Source organism: Plectropomus leopardus, chromosome 2, assembly GCF_026936395.1.
Source record: "Plectropomus leopardus strain MGB_pleo_1.0 chromosome 2, ASM2693639v1, whole genome shotgun sequence".
NCBI classification, from domain to species: Eukaryota; Metazoa; Chordata; class Actinopteri; order Perciformes; family Serranidae; genus Plectropomus; species Plectropomus leopardus.
Window position 1 is genome coordinate 20,048,387 of NC_142177.1, and position 17,945 is coordinate 20,066,331.

General features: G+C 38.1%; 1 protein-coding gene across 1 annotated transcript in view; it reads right to left on the reverse strand.

Annotated features, from left to right (window-relative positions):
* Positions 1-5,699: 5,699 nt before the first annotated feature.
* Positions 5,700-17,945, reverse strand: part of LOC121956064 (guanine nucleotide-binding protein G(i) subunit alpha-2-like) — a 72,228-nt gene continuing 59,982 nt past the window's right edge. Inside the window, exons 4-9 of the mRNA XM_042504151.2 lie at positions 15,828-15,988; positions 11,717-11,845; positions 8,721-8,850; positions 8,397-8,550; positions 6,735-6,949; positions 5,700-6,633 (exon numbers count right to left, since the gene is read on the reverse strand). Of these exons, the coding sequence (XP_042360085.1) occupies positions 6,759-6,949; positions 8,397-8,550; positions 8,721-8,850; positions 11,717-11,845; positions 15,828-15,988 (765 nt within the window). The 3' untranslated portion in view covers positions 5,700-6,633; positions 6,735-6,758. The remainder of the gene's footprint in view (positions 6,634-6,734; positions 6,950-8,396; positions 8,551-8,720; positions 8,851-11,716; positions 11,846-15,827; positions 15,989-17,945) is intronic.

Below are 17,945 nucleotides of genomic sequence, written 5' to 3' on the forward strand. Positions count from 1 at the left end.
TGTGTCTCTGTCCATGGCTTAATTTCTTGCAATATGACACTGGCATATATTTCAAGGTAAATATGTCAATTACTAACATGATTTTAAGCATTTGGTCTACAAAATGACAGAAAACTTGATGATAGTTTGCAGATAAAAATAAAATTTATTAACAATCCAAATGTTTTGTTTACTATTATAGATTACATATAAAAACACCAAGTATTCACTTTTGTGAAGGTGGAATCACCTTCACAATGTCACCAATTTTTCTATTACTTCTTCAGCAATTAATGTATTGTTTGTCAAATGACTAATAATTTCAGCTCAATTATGATGGATTTGTGTTTGTTATTAAACCTTGTGAAAACGCAGGTCAATTTTTTTGTAAAATTGCTATCCTTTCTCTTTCTTTTGCATGACTGACTTAAAGTCAGATTGCAAAATAAATCCAAACCATTGCACTCCTTTCCTGTCTGCTTGTTTCAGTAGGTTTGTAAAAGCTTGTCCCACTGGTGGCTCATTGTAAATCCCTGAATCAGAGCATAAACAGACTACCCATGTAAATGTAATCATCTGCACCCTAATTGGGCACCGAGCCCGTCACCCTGACAGTCGTTTGGCACTCGACCTTCCATTCACACTATTCAGTAAATGGCTGTTTATGTAAATCTGATGGGCTTACAGGAATGCATCTGTTAGTTACTGCTGGCGCTGAATCCAGATCTGATGGCCCTGCTGTTCACGTGCAGATTTGTCTCCACAGCAGGTCCCACATTAGCATACAGGTACTTGTGGCATGTCCTAACCTGCTTTACCATCTTGACTCTTAAACATGGATGTACCAAAGGAAATTTTTTTAACACTTTAATTCAGAAAAACTCTCACTTCTCTTGTGCTTATTGAATTTGCTGTCTAACACTTGAAAATATATTCACATAGAGCTTCATTATAACCCACAATAGACAAACAAATCTGACAGAGTGCACGGTCCTAAAAACTACTCACATCAACATTATGTTCCCAAAAAAGAAAAAGCCCCCATTATGGATGGTGCTTCCAAAAGCCCTCCACTCAAAGAGCCAGCAGCCCATAGACTCCACACTATGCATTAAGTAATTACACAGGCTACTAATGGAATTGTTATTATTTCAATTTTCTACAAAGGCCGACCTTTATTCTGAGCAGCTCTGCTTTTATGAATGCCTAATGGCTGGAGTTATCATAGGAGCTGGTGCTTGAACACAGTCCATTCCCATTAAGGTCACTGATGAATGCTCTACTCTCCTCCTTAATAAAACTTGATGTTATAATCATGCTGATGTTTTTGTTGTTTTTTTGTTTTTTTTTTTACCATTTTTCTCTTCACATTACAGTCATATGCTGTTGTGGTGACGGGATTGGTCTTTGTCTCTGTTGTTTTCAGTGTTACGGCTCCAAGTAGGTCTATATAGATCCACCGTTATCAGGATGTAGTTTTAAAGCATTTTTGTCCCTCTAGTTTCTACTTTTGGGTGAGAAACATTCATTTTCACATATATTATTGCAGCCATGGCTCATCACTTGAATGCATGACATACTAATCTGAGACAAATTAAAACGCCTGCTGAAAAGATAGCATACGTTGATAAGTCAAAAAAAATAAGAGGAAATTCACCTTTACACTGAAAAATTTCCCAAATTAAAAAAACAGAATGTAGTAGAATGCTGTCTTTTATTGTTGGTTGTGCAAAAAATCTAAATATTATAGGCCACTGGGTTAAAGCGTAGTGTTTTGTCTCTCTGAGAGGCTGGATGACGTGTGGGACCGGTGGTGTATTTCAGACAGAAGAGCTGCAGTGCCCTCTGATGGAAGCACCGCTGAGGGGTGTAGAAAACTGGATTCAATCAAACAATGTTATTACTTTTCCCAACTTTTTTTGTACAGGATAATGATAAAAATAATAATAATAGCAAATAAAACAAGTAAATAAACTAAAACAAAATAAAATAATGAAAGAAATAAAAGTTAGGCAAGGTTTTATGAAGTGGCTTAACAGACCACAAACCATGAAAAATCAAACTAATAAAATTGTGTTTTAAGACGGATTTAAAAGAGGATAAGGAGCTTGCATGTCTGATCTCCCCAGGGAGGTTGTTACAGAGCGTGGGGGCCCGAAAAGAGAAGGCCTGCTCACCCTCGGCCCCCTGCCTGGATGGACCTTGTTCAAAGCAGAATTTTGGCTCGTCAAAGCACAGGTGAAACTGATAACAATAACGGTGGCTTTGCTCCATTAGGTGTCCCAGTAAAGTCAATATGGACAACACCTGGACATCCCCTAAAAGGAGCTATCACTAATGTTAAAATATCTGTGCTTTAAATGTCTGCTGTGAAAAAGGTCAACTGTGGCAGGGCCAGCAGAGCCTCGGCTGAGGATTGTGCCAAAGTCTGATGTGTCCTGGTGCCTTCAAACATTTTTGGAAGTCTAGACTGAGTATCTGTAATAGACTTCTGTCATGTGGTTCGGAGCAGGCGAATCAGAATGGAGGCAGCGGGCGACAGAGACAAAGAGATGATTTCTTATTTCATGGAAACAGCAACTGAAGATCACACAAACAAATCAAGAATCCAATGGAAAACTAGGACCTAAATACAAATTAGACTGATGAGGGGATGAAGCGCAGGTGGAGAAAAAGAGTGGAGAAGCTCAGCTGAGGGGAATAAGGTGATGAGGCAGAGGAACAGGCAGCTGAGAGAAACTGAGGAGCAGGGAACTAACGCGGCTGATGCAGGACAGGTGTGCAGAGACAGCACAGTAACACAGGAGGGGAAAAAACACAGTAAAACCCCCAAAATCCAGAAAACACAATCATCTCAATAATAAACCGACTTAGTGAAAACAAAGATAGACAAACTAATAAACGCAACTTAAATGAGTCTTATGCAGATACTCAGTCCAGACTTCAGACTGCGACACTCGGGTTGTTAGTGTCTGAGACATTCTTGTGTGTGAATTCAGAGCAGGCTTTAAAGGTTATCAATAGTATCTTAACCCTTTGAAACCTGGATCAACATCAATTTTCTTGACACCTTTCACAATCATTTAACCCTCTGAAATTTGGGGGAAAAGAACATTCAGCAACTAGGCAAGTGTGGCAACATGCGTCCCATCACATACTGCAAAAAATGATTTAAAGGTGACTGGGGGGATTATCACATATTATCAAAAAACAGGGAGAAATACCCCCCAAAAAAATACATTTATAATTCTTAAAACTATATATTTAAAACTATCTTATAGGGGATAGCCTTTTAGGGGTTACATTCTGCCAACTAGGTTTCACTTAAAACGAGCAGAATTCAGTCTTGGTAACCCTGAGCATAAACACCAGTAACACAGTGACTCACAGACTGACTCACTGGGAGACAGCATACCAGTGAAGCATACCAGTGGCAAGTTGTATTTGAATTATTTTTTATTGGCTAAAAAAGCACTGGTGATTAAAACCCTCTAAAAAACTACAGTTTCTGAAGGACCTTATCTAAACCGCACCCATTCGCATGTGTTTAACAAGAAGTCCAATATGATGTGCCTATATTTATGTATTCACTCCCCATTCTTTCCCTGAGTTAGTGCCAAAGAGTTTTCTTTCAAAGAGTTTTCTCTCCTTGGAAATAAAACTCTTGTACCACCGTCTCTATAATCTCTCATGAGGTGTATGTAAAATTTGCAATGCTGTCAGTTTCCCCGTCACATATCTCTGCAGTTCTGTGTCGTTCACAGTTGCTTCTTAATCCATCTCAACATGAGTATTCTGGAGGGCGTCTGCAGGAGATTGACAGGATGAGTCCAGGGGACTGTGCACAGTCATTAAACTAATATGAACATCATTAATAAGCCTGTTATCTGTGTGATACAATTTCACCATGAAGAGCCTCTCAGCCAATTTATATGCTGCTTAATCCAAACATAAGAGAGTTTGAGGCATGCTGTAACCATGAATCAGTCAGAATGAGGCATAGTGCAACTGTATTCTCTAATAATGAAAGGTGGTCTCTTCTGTCTTTATGTTACAGGTGTCTGAGTCCACTGCAGGGGATGTGGACACCCCTAATAGCAATGCATCTCTTAAACTCATTGCCAAAAAAATAGTTTGTTAAACAAAGTGTGGAGAGTTATAGCCTTGTCGTGGTGTTTTTAGTTAATTATTCATTAGGTAGTCATATTTAATAGCCATAATTTTGTTTAAGAAAAACAACCAAAAAACAAAAAGAAACACAAGGACAGATAAAAAAAATATTTCCTGCCCAAAACAGTGACTCTCACCTAACAGAGAGCATGTTAGTTTTGTTTCGTCATTAACACTGCACATGAATTTTCACACCTGTAAATTTGTATTTCAGTTGAAGCAGTTAACTATATTGATGGTGGTGTTGTAGTCAAGACAACCTTAAACCGAGACCAAGCCTAGATAGACCAAGACCAGACCAGCGCGAGTCCCACACTGCATGACAGTTATGATAAAATGTGGAACATGTAAACTCTAGACACTCATCAACTAATCTAAAAGATCCACATTCCCATAAAAACACCCACAGAAAACAAATGAAGATCCCTCTTCATTCATCTCTCCTTTTATGTATACAGTACACATGTATGAGACCACGAGAAATGTCTTAATAATCAGAATGCTTCACAGAGGTGAATTTTATGTGGGTAATTTTTATTTGTTTTTTATGAGAAAACAAATACTAACACTAAGTAGCTGAAGTAAAGTTAACCATATTTATTCAGCACTCCTTTTTGCACAGATAATTGAGTGTTTTCTCCACAGCTGAATTGCTCTTTTGGGATAGATAAAGTTGTCTTGATCTTGATCATCTTGGCCGGTCTTAAAATAAAATCATGAGTCGTCTTTGGTTGAGACTGAGACCAGACTGAAGATAAAAGCATTCGATTCCGAGGCGAGACAGAGACCTTCAAAAAGTTGTCTTGAGATCCCGACTTATCGTTAGTACTACACAACTAATTTATAGTGTATTCTAGTATATTGTTTATATTGTGCATTCTGTGTGTATCATTTGATCTGTATTCTGTATTGAGATATTTTGATATATTTTATTTTTCTATTGACATATTCTGTGTATCTTGTGTATTTACTGTTCCTGTGATGCCTTGATAACATGCTGCTGTAAACCAAGAATTTCCCATTTTGTGATGAATAAAGTCTATCCATCCATTCATGAGCAATTGATATATGTACTTCATGTGTCCACTAGATGGTACCATCGGACAGTTTAAGGACGTGTCTCCAGTGGTAAGGTGTGATAGGTAGATCTGAATGTGTGTTGGCTGCATACAAGTGAATTATCATACCAAATATAGGTATGTAGATGTATTTAAAAAGGCCTGAATGGTCAAAAATTGGTGCATAAAGCAAGATCGTGTAACTTTATAAGGAAGAAATTATATTCTCCCTCTTAAAAATGAAAACAAACCCTTGCTCAGTTTCATACAGTCAAGGGTTTTGCTGTCATTTGCAGCCACATTAGCTGCTTTTCAGTATAATCTTGCTTTTGTGGTTAGTAATCATTATTTTAAACCCCAAGCACCATTGTAAACCCTATTGTATTATTTTTTTGTAATCTGATCCTCTTGTGTAAAAACAGTGAAAGTGTTAAGTCCCACCATGAAAAAATTAACAATACTACAAAAAAAAGGATAAACAACGCGCAGGAGTCAGGTGATCTCTACTTTTATTTAAATTAAATCATATAGGACTTTAAAGCATTTTAATATTTACCAAAAGACACTAACCTTTTTTTTCTGAATTAGATTTTCGTCTCTCATTAATAATCACTATATATTCATAGGTGCTAGGCAGTAAATGCAAGAAAAATATAGGCGCACAGTAGGTCAAACAGTACTGAAAGCATATCTAGGAATTGGTTGTAAACAGAAGTCAAGGCACAAACATACTGCAACAGACATGGAAATGGTACTATAAAAAGTGAAAGAATGTTAGGTACACACATACTTTAAATATCAGTTAGAATTTTGCCATAATTTCCCCCTGCACGTGAAGCGTTTTTTTTTTTTTCCTTTTCAACATTTTAACATTTTTTCTTTTCATTTTGTAGGAATGTTAGATAATTTGTGCAGATTACAGAGCTAATATTTGCCATGTTGAGTCATGCAGAACAATATACGGTTTGGCTATGAATGATGAACTCATGTAAACATTATAAAAAAAAAAGCACTTTCCTTTATCAACCATATTTTATGTCCATGCCTGTGCTTCATCTCTTAAAAAATAAGCTTCATGTGATTAAAAGTTTAATAATTTGCACATCAGAATCTCTAAAAGTAAAATGAATGCATTTATATAAAAAAGTTTTCCTTTGCTTCCTCTAGTAATTGAAAAAAAAAGAAGAAAAAAAGAACAAAAATACAATAATAAATGTTGATTTTTGTGGTCATAGCCCAAAGAGTTAACGATACGAGCGGCTGGATCAGCATTGGTTGAAATTCTGCGAGGCTCGTTGGGTTTTCAGTCTCTTAGGTGTCTTTATAAAAAGCAGATCAAAGCAGAAATCGTGGTTGGCCAGTGCAGTCATTCATGATGTGTGTATATTCCCCCAATTTCAATGGTCATCAGAACTCTTCAAGTAATCTAATAAAGCACAAAAACACACAGAAACAGTCATGTCAAACAGGATTCATGCTGTGACTTGTCAACAGAGCTGAGCCACTGAGTCATTTCTTTGAACTCACCTTGACTCTTTCTCAGTCAAGCTTTTAGAAGAGGCCGCAGTCCTTCAGGTTGTTCTTGATGATGACATCAGTGACGGCGTCGAACACGAACTGCACGTTCTTGGTGTCGGTGGCGCAGGTGAAGTGGGTGTAGATTTCCTTGGTGTCCTTCTTCTTGTTCAGGTCCTCGAATTTGGTCTGGATGTAAGCCTGAGCCTCCTCGTACTTGTTGGGGCCTGAAAGACAAAAAAGAGTGTCAGAGAGCTTCAGCCTGCTGACGGGATCAGACAGTTTTAGTTTAATTTCCTTTAAAAAGTTGAATTCATTTTTCCTGATTCTGCTCAGTTTGTGCTTCTCTTATATTCCCATTACATCTGAGTCACATAGATAATCTCTGAATCCATCGACTATTGGCCTGACGACGATTTAGCTTTTGGGGTCAAAGGCCAGTATTGCGGGTGTTCTTGTGTAGCCAGCGGATATCCGGACTTCCTGCTCCCTGTGCTGGTCATTGTTTACAGTCCGATTAACAACTTCAGATACTATGTACACAGAGTCATGATGCTCTATAAACAGATATCTGCATGTAAATGCAAATAAAAATGACAAAAAAAAAGTTCAAATTGTCATCACATGATAGCTGTTGGTTTCCAAATTAGCATATCAGCCAAAACATTTCAGCACATACTTTGCTTTTCTGCATGCAACCAAAGCCTGCTCCAGTGTGATGGGCCAATACTCCTCTGACTACAAACGAAAACCAGAAAATTTCTAACCACAAAGTCTAGTCCTGTTGCTTACAGATTTAGTATCAGTACACAGATATCTGTCTATAGAGACTGAAGAACGATTATCCAGTAATATTTGAATGTGGTGGTTAAAAACACGTGTTGACGTTCTGGAATCTTTAAAGACTTTTTTAGTCATCTGGATGAATTTTTTTTTTGGTCCAGATAGTTTCATCATCGAAAGACACAAAGATTGGAGCTCAAAATTATGTCAGATTGACTTTGCTTAATTTATACAATTTGAACCAAAATGTTTACAGTTTTACCTTCAGTCATTTCCATTTATATTGATGTACTGTTCTATTGTTTCACTTTTTTATATACTTTTACTTTTTGTATGAACAAAGAACAAAAGAGAACTGAGACAGTACAAACGATCAGTGATAAGAGACGGAGAGAGATGTTTTTATCGATTGTCATAAAAAAGCGTGTTGATTATTTCTTGTGATGAACATAAAAAGGAAAGGTCATTTCTGGTCATGTGGATCTGTAAATCCAGTCACAAATAAAGCAATTAGTTAAAAATAATTTCTATCATGCAGATAACAGAAAATGTCCTCACCCAGATGGTTAGAGGAGTCTTTAAGGATTTTGGAAATACTTTTATCCAGTCGTCTTTTAATTGTTGTTACTGATAATAATTTTTTTTGAGAAACAGATCTGTGTGACTTGAATGCGATCTATGTGAAAGGGGGACAGACTGCAGCTAGATTTCTCCTTGTTTTATGCTTCTCTTACAGGAACAAGGAAGTATTGCATCAAAAAATATTGCAAGGTTTAATTTGAGACTAAAATTTGCATCGTTATCAGTAAAGTGGTTGTAAAAATGAAAAAGACAATCATAAACTGAGGTTTTGCCAGTCGGCCCTGTTCTGTGTTTGTAGTGAGACTGTACCGGTGTACTCGGGGAAGCAAATGGTCAGAGGGCTGTGGGCGATCTTCTCCTCGAACAGGTCCTTCTTGTTGAGAAACAGGATGATGGACGTCTCTGTGAACCACTTGTTGTTGCAGATAGAGTCAAACAGCTTCATGCTCTCATGCATTCGGTTCTGGGTGGGACAAAATGCGGAGATGAAGAGATTATTAGTGAGCACAACTAGGGCACATAAAGGAAATGAGTTTACTGAAAACCCAACCTCTCCTCCGAGTTTAAATCATCCCAGGAAAGGGGATCAGCTGTGAAACACACGCAAAGCTTTTTCCTTCAATCTTAACTCACCATCTCCTCGTCCTCAGCCAGGACCAGGTCGTAGGCGCTCATGGCTACACAGAAGATGATGGCTGTGACTCCCTCGAAGCAGTGGATCCACTTCTTCCTCTCTGACCGCTGGCCTCCAACATCAAACATCCTGCGTAGACACACACAGAATAAACATGCCATTTTTAATGGGAGAGTGGCTGGGACTGAGCGCGGGAGAAACAACACTTTTCATACTGACAGACAGCAGCTTCGAGGTCTGCCTCTGGAAATGTGTGTGCTCTCTCCCTCGCTGTACAGCGAATACATTTCTGCCTTTTCCTCTCTTCAGGGCAGGGTGTTTCTCTGCACAGGCCTTGTCATTTTTCCTGGCATTTGTTGGCATTTTGGTTTCAGTGCAGTTGCTGTGGTAACAGGCGGCCTTAAGTCAGGTTGAGGCATGGCAGCAGCGACATGTTTTTCACTTATATGACTTATTCATGGAGACGGAGGGTACCTACAGTAGACAGATGAGGGAGGATGCTCGTCTGGACGGTGCCACACTGAAGATTTTCTCCACCTAACGCTGAGGGAATGCTTTTTAGCTGGCAGCTAAAGGTGGAGTGTAACCATTTGTAGCAGCACAGAGCGACACAGCTAATCTTTCTGCTTAGCTGTTTTCACTTTACAGAATTCGGTTCATTAAAGCACAACTTTGACTTCCATGGGCAGCCAGCTTTATGCTGAGTAAGTAGAGCTCATTATAACAGTGACACACTTTAGACTGTTCACCTCAACTGTGCGCTCATCTCCAGCACTGCTTACATAGGCTGAATATATCACTGCAGTGCAGCAGTGAAGAGGTGCTGGAGGTAAACATGTGTTAGCTGGATTTAGTTTATGTCATCCAAAGAGAAATAAAATAAAACAAGACGTAAATATGAGACTTAACTATTTCATATGGACAAAAACCAGACATAGAAGGTTGTTCAAGCACACACACACACACACACACACACACACACACACACACACACACACACACACACACACACACACACACACACACACACCGTTTTATTTCTTCTGCCTTGATAAAGCAGCAAAAGTTTAGTCTGACTGAAAGCCTTTTCTGATCTTTGATATTTCACAAACAATTTCTTTCCTCTGTAGTTTCCAAAGCCTGATTGGTGACTAATGTCTCCATCAGATATAAAGTACACCGTGTTTGTGTGTGGTTTGAAGGCTGCCTTCAGATTTCGTTATCTCATACGAATAGGGGAGAATTTATTGTCAAAACTCATAATGACAAAACATTTTCATTCTAAAGACAACAAACTTCTGAGAAGAAAAGCATTCAAAGTGACAAACTGAAGAGGCCATAATGAGTTTGTATACCGCAATACATATTGCCATTACTGTTATAACCACTCAGTTACACAGAAAAATCCCACACATATGCATATTATTTGTGTGGGATAACAAAGAAGAAATCAATTTCTGTGTGTGTTCACTGAAGGTTTCCCCCTTATCTATTTCTCTGTGTGAGCAACATGCGGAGTCCCCACTGTAACAGCACTGAGTGGGACAAGCTGTTTGGGTTCAAGGCAACGAGACAGCAACTGCACAAATCGGAAAACAAATGTTTTCCTTTCTGCTAACTATCGACTTTCCAAAGAGGAGAATCATTGTACAAACAAACAGAAAACTCTCAGTACAAACATAAATGCGTGACTCATAAGCGCACACACATTCATTTTCCTCGGTCAGCAATTAAATGGTGTTTGCTGCTTTTTCAAATGACTTGTAGTTTTATCTGATTTATCTTATTTAATTTAAGCTTTATCTAACTAGGAATAGTCCCACTGAGATTAAAAATCTCTTTTTCAAGGGACTCCTGGCCAAGACAGCAGCAGAATTTCACATAAAGAACAAAGAGACTACAAACACACCAGCAAAAGTTAAAACAAACGGCATAAAAATTCACTCACAAGACCTCAAACAAACAGCGTTCAGGAACCGGACATGTGCATTCTGTGTTCAAAAGGCCCTTAATCCTGTTTTTAGTTTAAAGGTGACACTGCAGCTCACAAAATGACGGAGCAAAAATTTTGCGGGTTTGAGGAATGACATACATAAGCTAATCACATGACCGAAGGTTGCAGAGCTGCTGACAGTTTTAGGAGTCAGTGGAGAACATAAATAAGGTTCATGGAAAATGGCCTCATAAAGAAAAGTGTACCAGTGTTTCTCATACAAACTGCAATGATGTGTGCGGAAACCTGAATAAGAGAGAAATCGCAGCATGGCACACTGAATCCAACATTTTCAAGCAAGATGAATTTGAGTGCATATTTAAAATATCTCAACCAATTGCTGACAAAAAATGTCGCTTGAAGCTGTTTTTTCCTTGACCTAAAAGGGAAACAGCATTTGTTTCTATGAAAGAAATCCAACTCACCCTGAGCTTTTTTTTTGTAAGACACTCGATATGATGTTTGAAAGACAGATTGTCTTCTAAGAAGAAACCCAGGTATTTTTAAATTGAGTCTCATTCCATCACCTTGTTATTGTTATTATTATTACTCTCTGATGCATTTATAAAAGTGTTGACTGAAAAATTCCTAAAATACAAATTTTTTCAGGCAACCATCACAGCTATTCAAACTGAAATGTGTCGATACATGTCAGGCGGTGAGCATGAGCCTAAATTAATAATTGCTTTCACCTGCTGCGCCTGAGTCCTGAGGGCAAAACCTTTCTGGTAAGTTTGGTTACAAGATGATCTTAACAAAAAAACAAGCTATTAAATATAACTGTATGTCCTTCACTGTGTGAAACAGTGCCACTGCTTTGTCTAATTTCAATGGAAGTATATTTGCAGAGGCCGTTGTTAAGTAATGAGTCGGGTTTGGCCTTTTGAAGTTGAATGAAATGCTGAGCTGTACAATATAAACATGATTTGCATCTTAAACCCTTTTTAACAGTGTTTCACAAAATGAGCAGCTCAGGGAAAAGCTGTAAACGAGGGATCTTACTTGAAGTGCAGTTCCTTGAAAGTGAAATGCGTTTCCACAATGCCGGTGGTCTTCACTCGGGTCCGCAGCACATCTTGCTGTGTGGGGATGTAATCTGGCTTGCCTATCCTCTCCAGGTCATTTAGATAGCTGATGAGAACACAAAACAATATGTCAAATTAAAAGCACTGTCCTGTAACCACACAGAGAAAAGAGATCTTAAGTGGTTATGTTAAAGTAAAGTGTAAGGGTTGTTTCAGGTTAGGAGTCTCATCTGTTTCTTCGCACAGACGTGAGAAGGACAGAAGTGCCTTGCGTTTGCTCTCTAACAGCACCGTGTCGTCTCAGCACAGTCAGGTTCAAATTTACAGTCATATTACAGGTGCGGTCATAAAACACAGAGACTGCTGCTCTACCTCTGCTAACTCCATTCACACAGTCCACACAGCCTGCCTGTTTCACTTCACAATCATGAATAATCATTTCATATAATGTAAATGTTCTATTTGATAGATTTGTGTAGGGCTGCAGGGTATGGGAATAATATGCGATAACGTCATTGAATTTCTACATTACTTGCAATATATAAACAAATATTTAAGTGTACTCAGTTTTCTGCTGCTTTCAGTATACTGATAAAATACAACAAATTGCTTGTGAAAAATGTGTCCATCATTCTTTTGTTAAACATTGAACTGAAAACAAAAGGCACCAATTTAAAAAGAAAAATGAGAGTTCAATTTTTATGTGCAGTTTTATACTAACACTCTCTTTCAGCAACCTCAAAAAATATGACAAAATGCCTTGCAGGATTTCTTAGGTAAACAAATAAAAAAAGTAAACAGACAGTGTTACCACAGTATAATTAAAAATGAAAAAATATATAGCATTTTTGAGAATCAACTGTCATAAAAGATATTATTGAGATAATCAAGTGTATCAACATTTTCTTACACTCTTCCTCCAATTCAGTATTTGAATGTTACTGTAGAACTTCTATTTTACCACTTTGTCTTAGCTGAAAGGAAGTCATCTGTCCTTGACAGTAATGTGTTGACATTCTGCTATTGTCTACATATTTTGTGTTGTTTTGAATCGATTTAGAGGGAACAGGGTGTGTGCGAGCGTGTGTGCAAACATGACCAAATAAAGCAATCTGACTTTCCAGGCCAGCGTGCCTAAAACCTGATAAAAGCACTAAATACAAGACCACAGTCAACTTTTACTCATATAATGTTACCATGGGAGACACACAATACGCTAAAAGTATTTTGTATTATTCTTTCAGCGCAATAAATAACTGCATAAAAAAGGCAGTGTTGTATAACAAAACGTTGGTGCTGGATGTAATCCCATACAAGCCGCAGCCTGGGTGCAGATATTAGAGCCTTAGCATCACTACTGCATGCCACGTGTTTGACAGTTTAATCATAATCCTGCTCCCCACAGAGAGAGGTTTAGGCTGCTTTTGTAGTCCACACATCAGATATTGTAACACTGATTGATTTGGCCATTGGGTTTATAAGCCCTGAAGATTAATTGAATTTGGTCGGCTTATACTCTAATAAGAAAAGGTACTTGACTGCAGTGTGAAAAAGAGTTGTCAGTGGCAAAATAATGATAATTTTATAAGGTGTTACAAGAGAGTATAAAACCACCTCACCTATAGGTGGGCAATATATCGATTATACTCTTTGTATCACGTCTGGTTTCACTTGGAATGTATAAAATGACTATATTGCAAAAATTGTTACAGAATTTTATTTAAAAAATGCCATATTATTATGACAGTACTTTATTTAACTTTTGTTTAATCACAGTACTTTATTTTACCCCAACAGTTCCTTATCAACCATAAAAGTACCTAGTTTAACTTCACTATAACAGTCCTTAAAGTTATTATAACAAAACTTTGTTTAACTTTTCATTACAGAATTTTATTTAACTTAAACTTTTTTATAGCAGTACTTTATTTAACCTTATTATAAAAATGCTTTATTTAACTTAAATCTAACAGTACTTTAACATTATTATAAGAGTACTCTGTGTAACATTTTATGGCAGTATTTTATTCAACTTTTTAAAATAGCATTTTACTGAACTTTATTAAAGTCAAGTACTTTCACCATTTTTTATAAGGTATTTATTTAATCATTTTATAACACTACCTTATTTAACTTTACTATAACTACTTAAACTTCATTATAATTACTTTATTTGCTTTATTTAACCTTATTAAAACAGTATCTGATTTAACTTTACTACAACAGTACATTAACTTTATTATAACAGTACTTTAACTTAATTAAAACACTTTTTTAACTTTATTGTAACTGTGGCTTATTAGTTAAGTATTTTAGAAGTCTACAGTAGTTCAGAGAAGATTTCAAAATATTGAGATAAATCCGTTGTATCATATGCCTAAAAATATTGTTATATTATTTACAGGCCATATCACCAAGTCCCAACTTCACCATGTATATTTTTGTTTTTTTAGAGATCTAGTGTGGAACCATAAAAGACACGATATTGCTGTACACAAAACAGTTACAATGTATGAAAGGAGACCATTTCATTTTTATAAACCCAGACATGTGCAAAGGTCTTGTTTCCTGAAATAATGGCAGCTGGATCCATTATTTTCAGAGTGTGTAGTACATGTCCCTGTCTATCAAAGCAGTGAGAGAGAAGAGAGAGATCTCTGTAAATTTGAGCTCTGCCACCTCTCTCTCTCTCTCTATCTTTCCCTTCCTTTCTCTGGCTCTCAGCAGGTGCTCAGAAACGGATTATGGTCTAGTGCCAGACTCATTTAGTCCTCTCTTATAGCAACCGACTCTCTCAGCGCTCTACAAAGCCATGATGAAACACCGTCCGCTCTCCCAGCTACTAAATGTACGGCCCTGTTTAATGGTATGCTTCCAGGTCCCCTCGGCTTTAACAAGAGCAGTGAAGCAGAGATGGAGAAGTTATGATTACACTGGCCAACACAAACAGCGAACAATATCACTCCCCCTGGAAGTTAAATAAAGCTGTGACTGCAAAGTAATCATTGCTGAAATACTTAACACTCCCCTGACAGTTTACAGCACATTCTGGAGGTGTCATAGCATTATCAAAGGCCTTGTGTATGAAACAGAAATCAGTGCAGTTAATTCCTGCTGCAGCTGGCTGTGAATGAGGCTGAGGCTCTCTGTTTTCACTGGATTTCCATTTCAGAGCAGCAGTGCACCCCAGAGGGGTCAGAGCGATAACCACCTCTCACCTCTTACCAACAGCCTCTCTCAATTACCCAATGCTCTCCTTGCTATTATACTGCTACATTCTAACAATGCGGCTCAGAAATGAGGGTCATTAAGGTAATTAAGACCTGCGGAGAGAGGCTGAGGTTGCTGTGTTGCTGCAGATTAGCAACACAACTGGTCTTAAAATGAAATTCACAGGTTAAACAAAACATAAATACCTTCACTAACAATAACAGTAGCTGCTCTCTATCAGGGCACTCTCCACAGCCAGTGCTGTGATGCTGATAAAACTGAATCCAGCAGAGAAAACCTTTGAACAACCGAAGCAGAGGATGGTGTTGGAGTAATAGCCAAAGAAAAAAGTGACTAATAAGGATATTTGGGCAGCATGGCCAACTTTAAAGGAAGTGGTAGGTCTATTAAAGATTATCCTAAATGCAGGGTGAAGGACATGAAATATATTACAGAAATTCCTCACACTTCCTGCTCTGCCTTTCAAATTGTGATTTAAAAAAAAAAAGCCTTATCACAGGGTCAACCGAATCACTTATATTTTAAATATATTAAAATCAACTACAACTGATTGTTAATACAATAATTTCCAGGTGAAAATCACAGCTACCTGTCCAGGAGTGGGTGCATAAAATGATAGTAAGCCTGGACGCTACAAAACTTTTTGGGTGTATGCATCAGGCGAGCAACTCCATTGGATTTAATAGGTACCATCTTTGGTCCGGTATCTAGGTATTATTAAAATCAATTGCATCACATCACAGTGATTCGGTCTATATACTGATATTTACAACCTTATCCCAGCTTTTATCGATATATCATCATATCATCATCATCACAATATCCTTGATGTTATTTGATGTTATTAAGGCACTTACTAGGCTGCTGAGTCATTGAGCTGATACTCTCGGGCCCGTGTGAAACAGCTCTGGACGCCGCCGTCGGCCCACAGTCGTTGGATGACGTTGGACAGGTCTTCTGGCAGGATGCCCTGCTCCTCTGCTGCTGCTGACAGGGCAAACAGTTGGCGGGCATCGTCCTGACAAGAAAAGACACACACACACACACACACACACACACACAAACACACACACACACACACACACACACACACACACACACACACACACACACACACACACACACACACACACACACACACACACACACACACACACACACACACCATTAGACAGAGTAGGTCCCTAAAAAAAGATATCAAGTGTATTAACCCTCATTATTTTTCCTCGCTGGACAAAGCTGATAAGGTTGACACTGCAAAGCTTTATTTAGGACTTCCTCTTCACATGGCTGGTGTTCCACTTATCTCTAGCAAGGCCCAGTGATGGTAGGCTTCAATACATTTTATTACCACAAAGTGTTTGGTACTGATAATTGCAGCTAGAGTACTGATTACTGTAGCATTGCTCTCATCATTGATCTTCATGATTAACTGACAGTGACTTTACTTGAATGTAACCAACAGTAATGAGAACAACAAAACAAAAACCGAGATTCATTGGACTGGTCATTTTCTGCATTAACTTGCCTGGCAGACTTAAATTAGATTTCAAGAGAAGTCAGCAAGCTGTCTTGCCAATATACAATCTGTAGCTTGCTGTTGTTGTGGGTATCCAGTGTGTTCTTGTGGTAATTGGTGCTCTTTAAAAACAGCTATCTCAGTCTGCTTTACTTATAAAGTGCAGATAAGAGCTACAACCACTGGTTCCACGATGGAAACAACAATAGCATTTTTCTTTCCATGTTACGTAATTTGAAGTTTGTGCAGCCCTCTGCATAACAGGGCAGTAAAGAGTTAAGAAAACCAAAGGTGATGATTAGTATGATCACAAATGATGTATCCATCCCTGGTTGAATTGGCCCTGGGCCATCACACAGTCATCCATCAAACTTCACACTGTAATGCATCAATCTATTAAGGTGGATGGCCTGGAGAAACAGATACATCAAGTGGTAGACACTACAGCACATTTGTTTTTACATTAGTAGTATTTACTTGCCTTTATCACCCTAAGATACTACTACTAATTCTGAACTGAACATTATTTTTTTCTCATTAAGAGCATAAGAAGGGGATTGTCTTCAGCTTACATCACCCTCAATACACCACTCTAACCCTTTGCGTTTGACACTGAACAAAGGCTTACATAAACTTTTGATGTTTGCTAATGAGAGCAGACTTCCATGCACTAGTTAACCACTGTCTGGCCTCCAGTTGATCTTAGCGGTAGGTCACAGTGAGTTAGCAGCCCTTTTCTGTGTACCACGTGGTAGTAATCAAAATCCTGTGACAACATAAGCTGTTTCAACTGGACGTCAGGAGATCAAAATGCAGAATGCCACGGCTTTCCGATACCTATGCTCACCTTCACCAACCCACAGGCCATCAGTTACTTCACCCCCAAAATGAGCAATTGTTTGTCACTCTCTCTGCATTTCATGAAGTGGGGAAGAAAACTTTTTCTCGCATGCATCCACATTGAACAAAGTATCCAAAAAAAGCAAACACTCTTGAAGAAGTGAAGGAGGTCAATGTTTTACAACAGCAAAACCACATCAAAACATCTGTTAACAAATACTCACACAACTTGTCTCATTTATCCAGTTGTATGCTCAGTACTTCCAAAAAACACAAGCATTTTTACTAAAACCGTAACATATAAAACACTTCTGCAAAAACTGTCTCATGCACGGACCAGAAGTGTCCCTGCAATGTTTATGCAAAACAGTTTTAAATACTGACTGCCTGGGAAGTGCTGATCATATAACTGGATAAAGGAGACTTGAAATTTTACTGCACAAGTTGTGTGAGAGTTTGTAAATGGATGTTTTGAATTAGCTTTGCAGTTGTTAAATATGGACCCCATGACTTCAACTCATCGAGAATATTTGCCTATTTTTGAGTCTTTGTTCACTGTGAGGGCACGCAAGAAAAACGTTTTCTTTATGAATTAAAAGAAACATAGAGTTAGTAA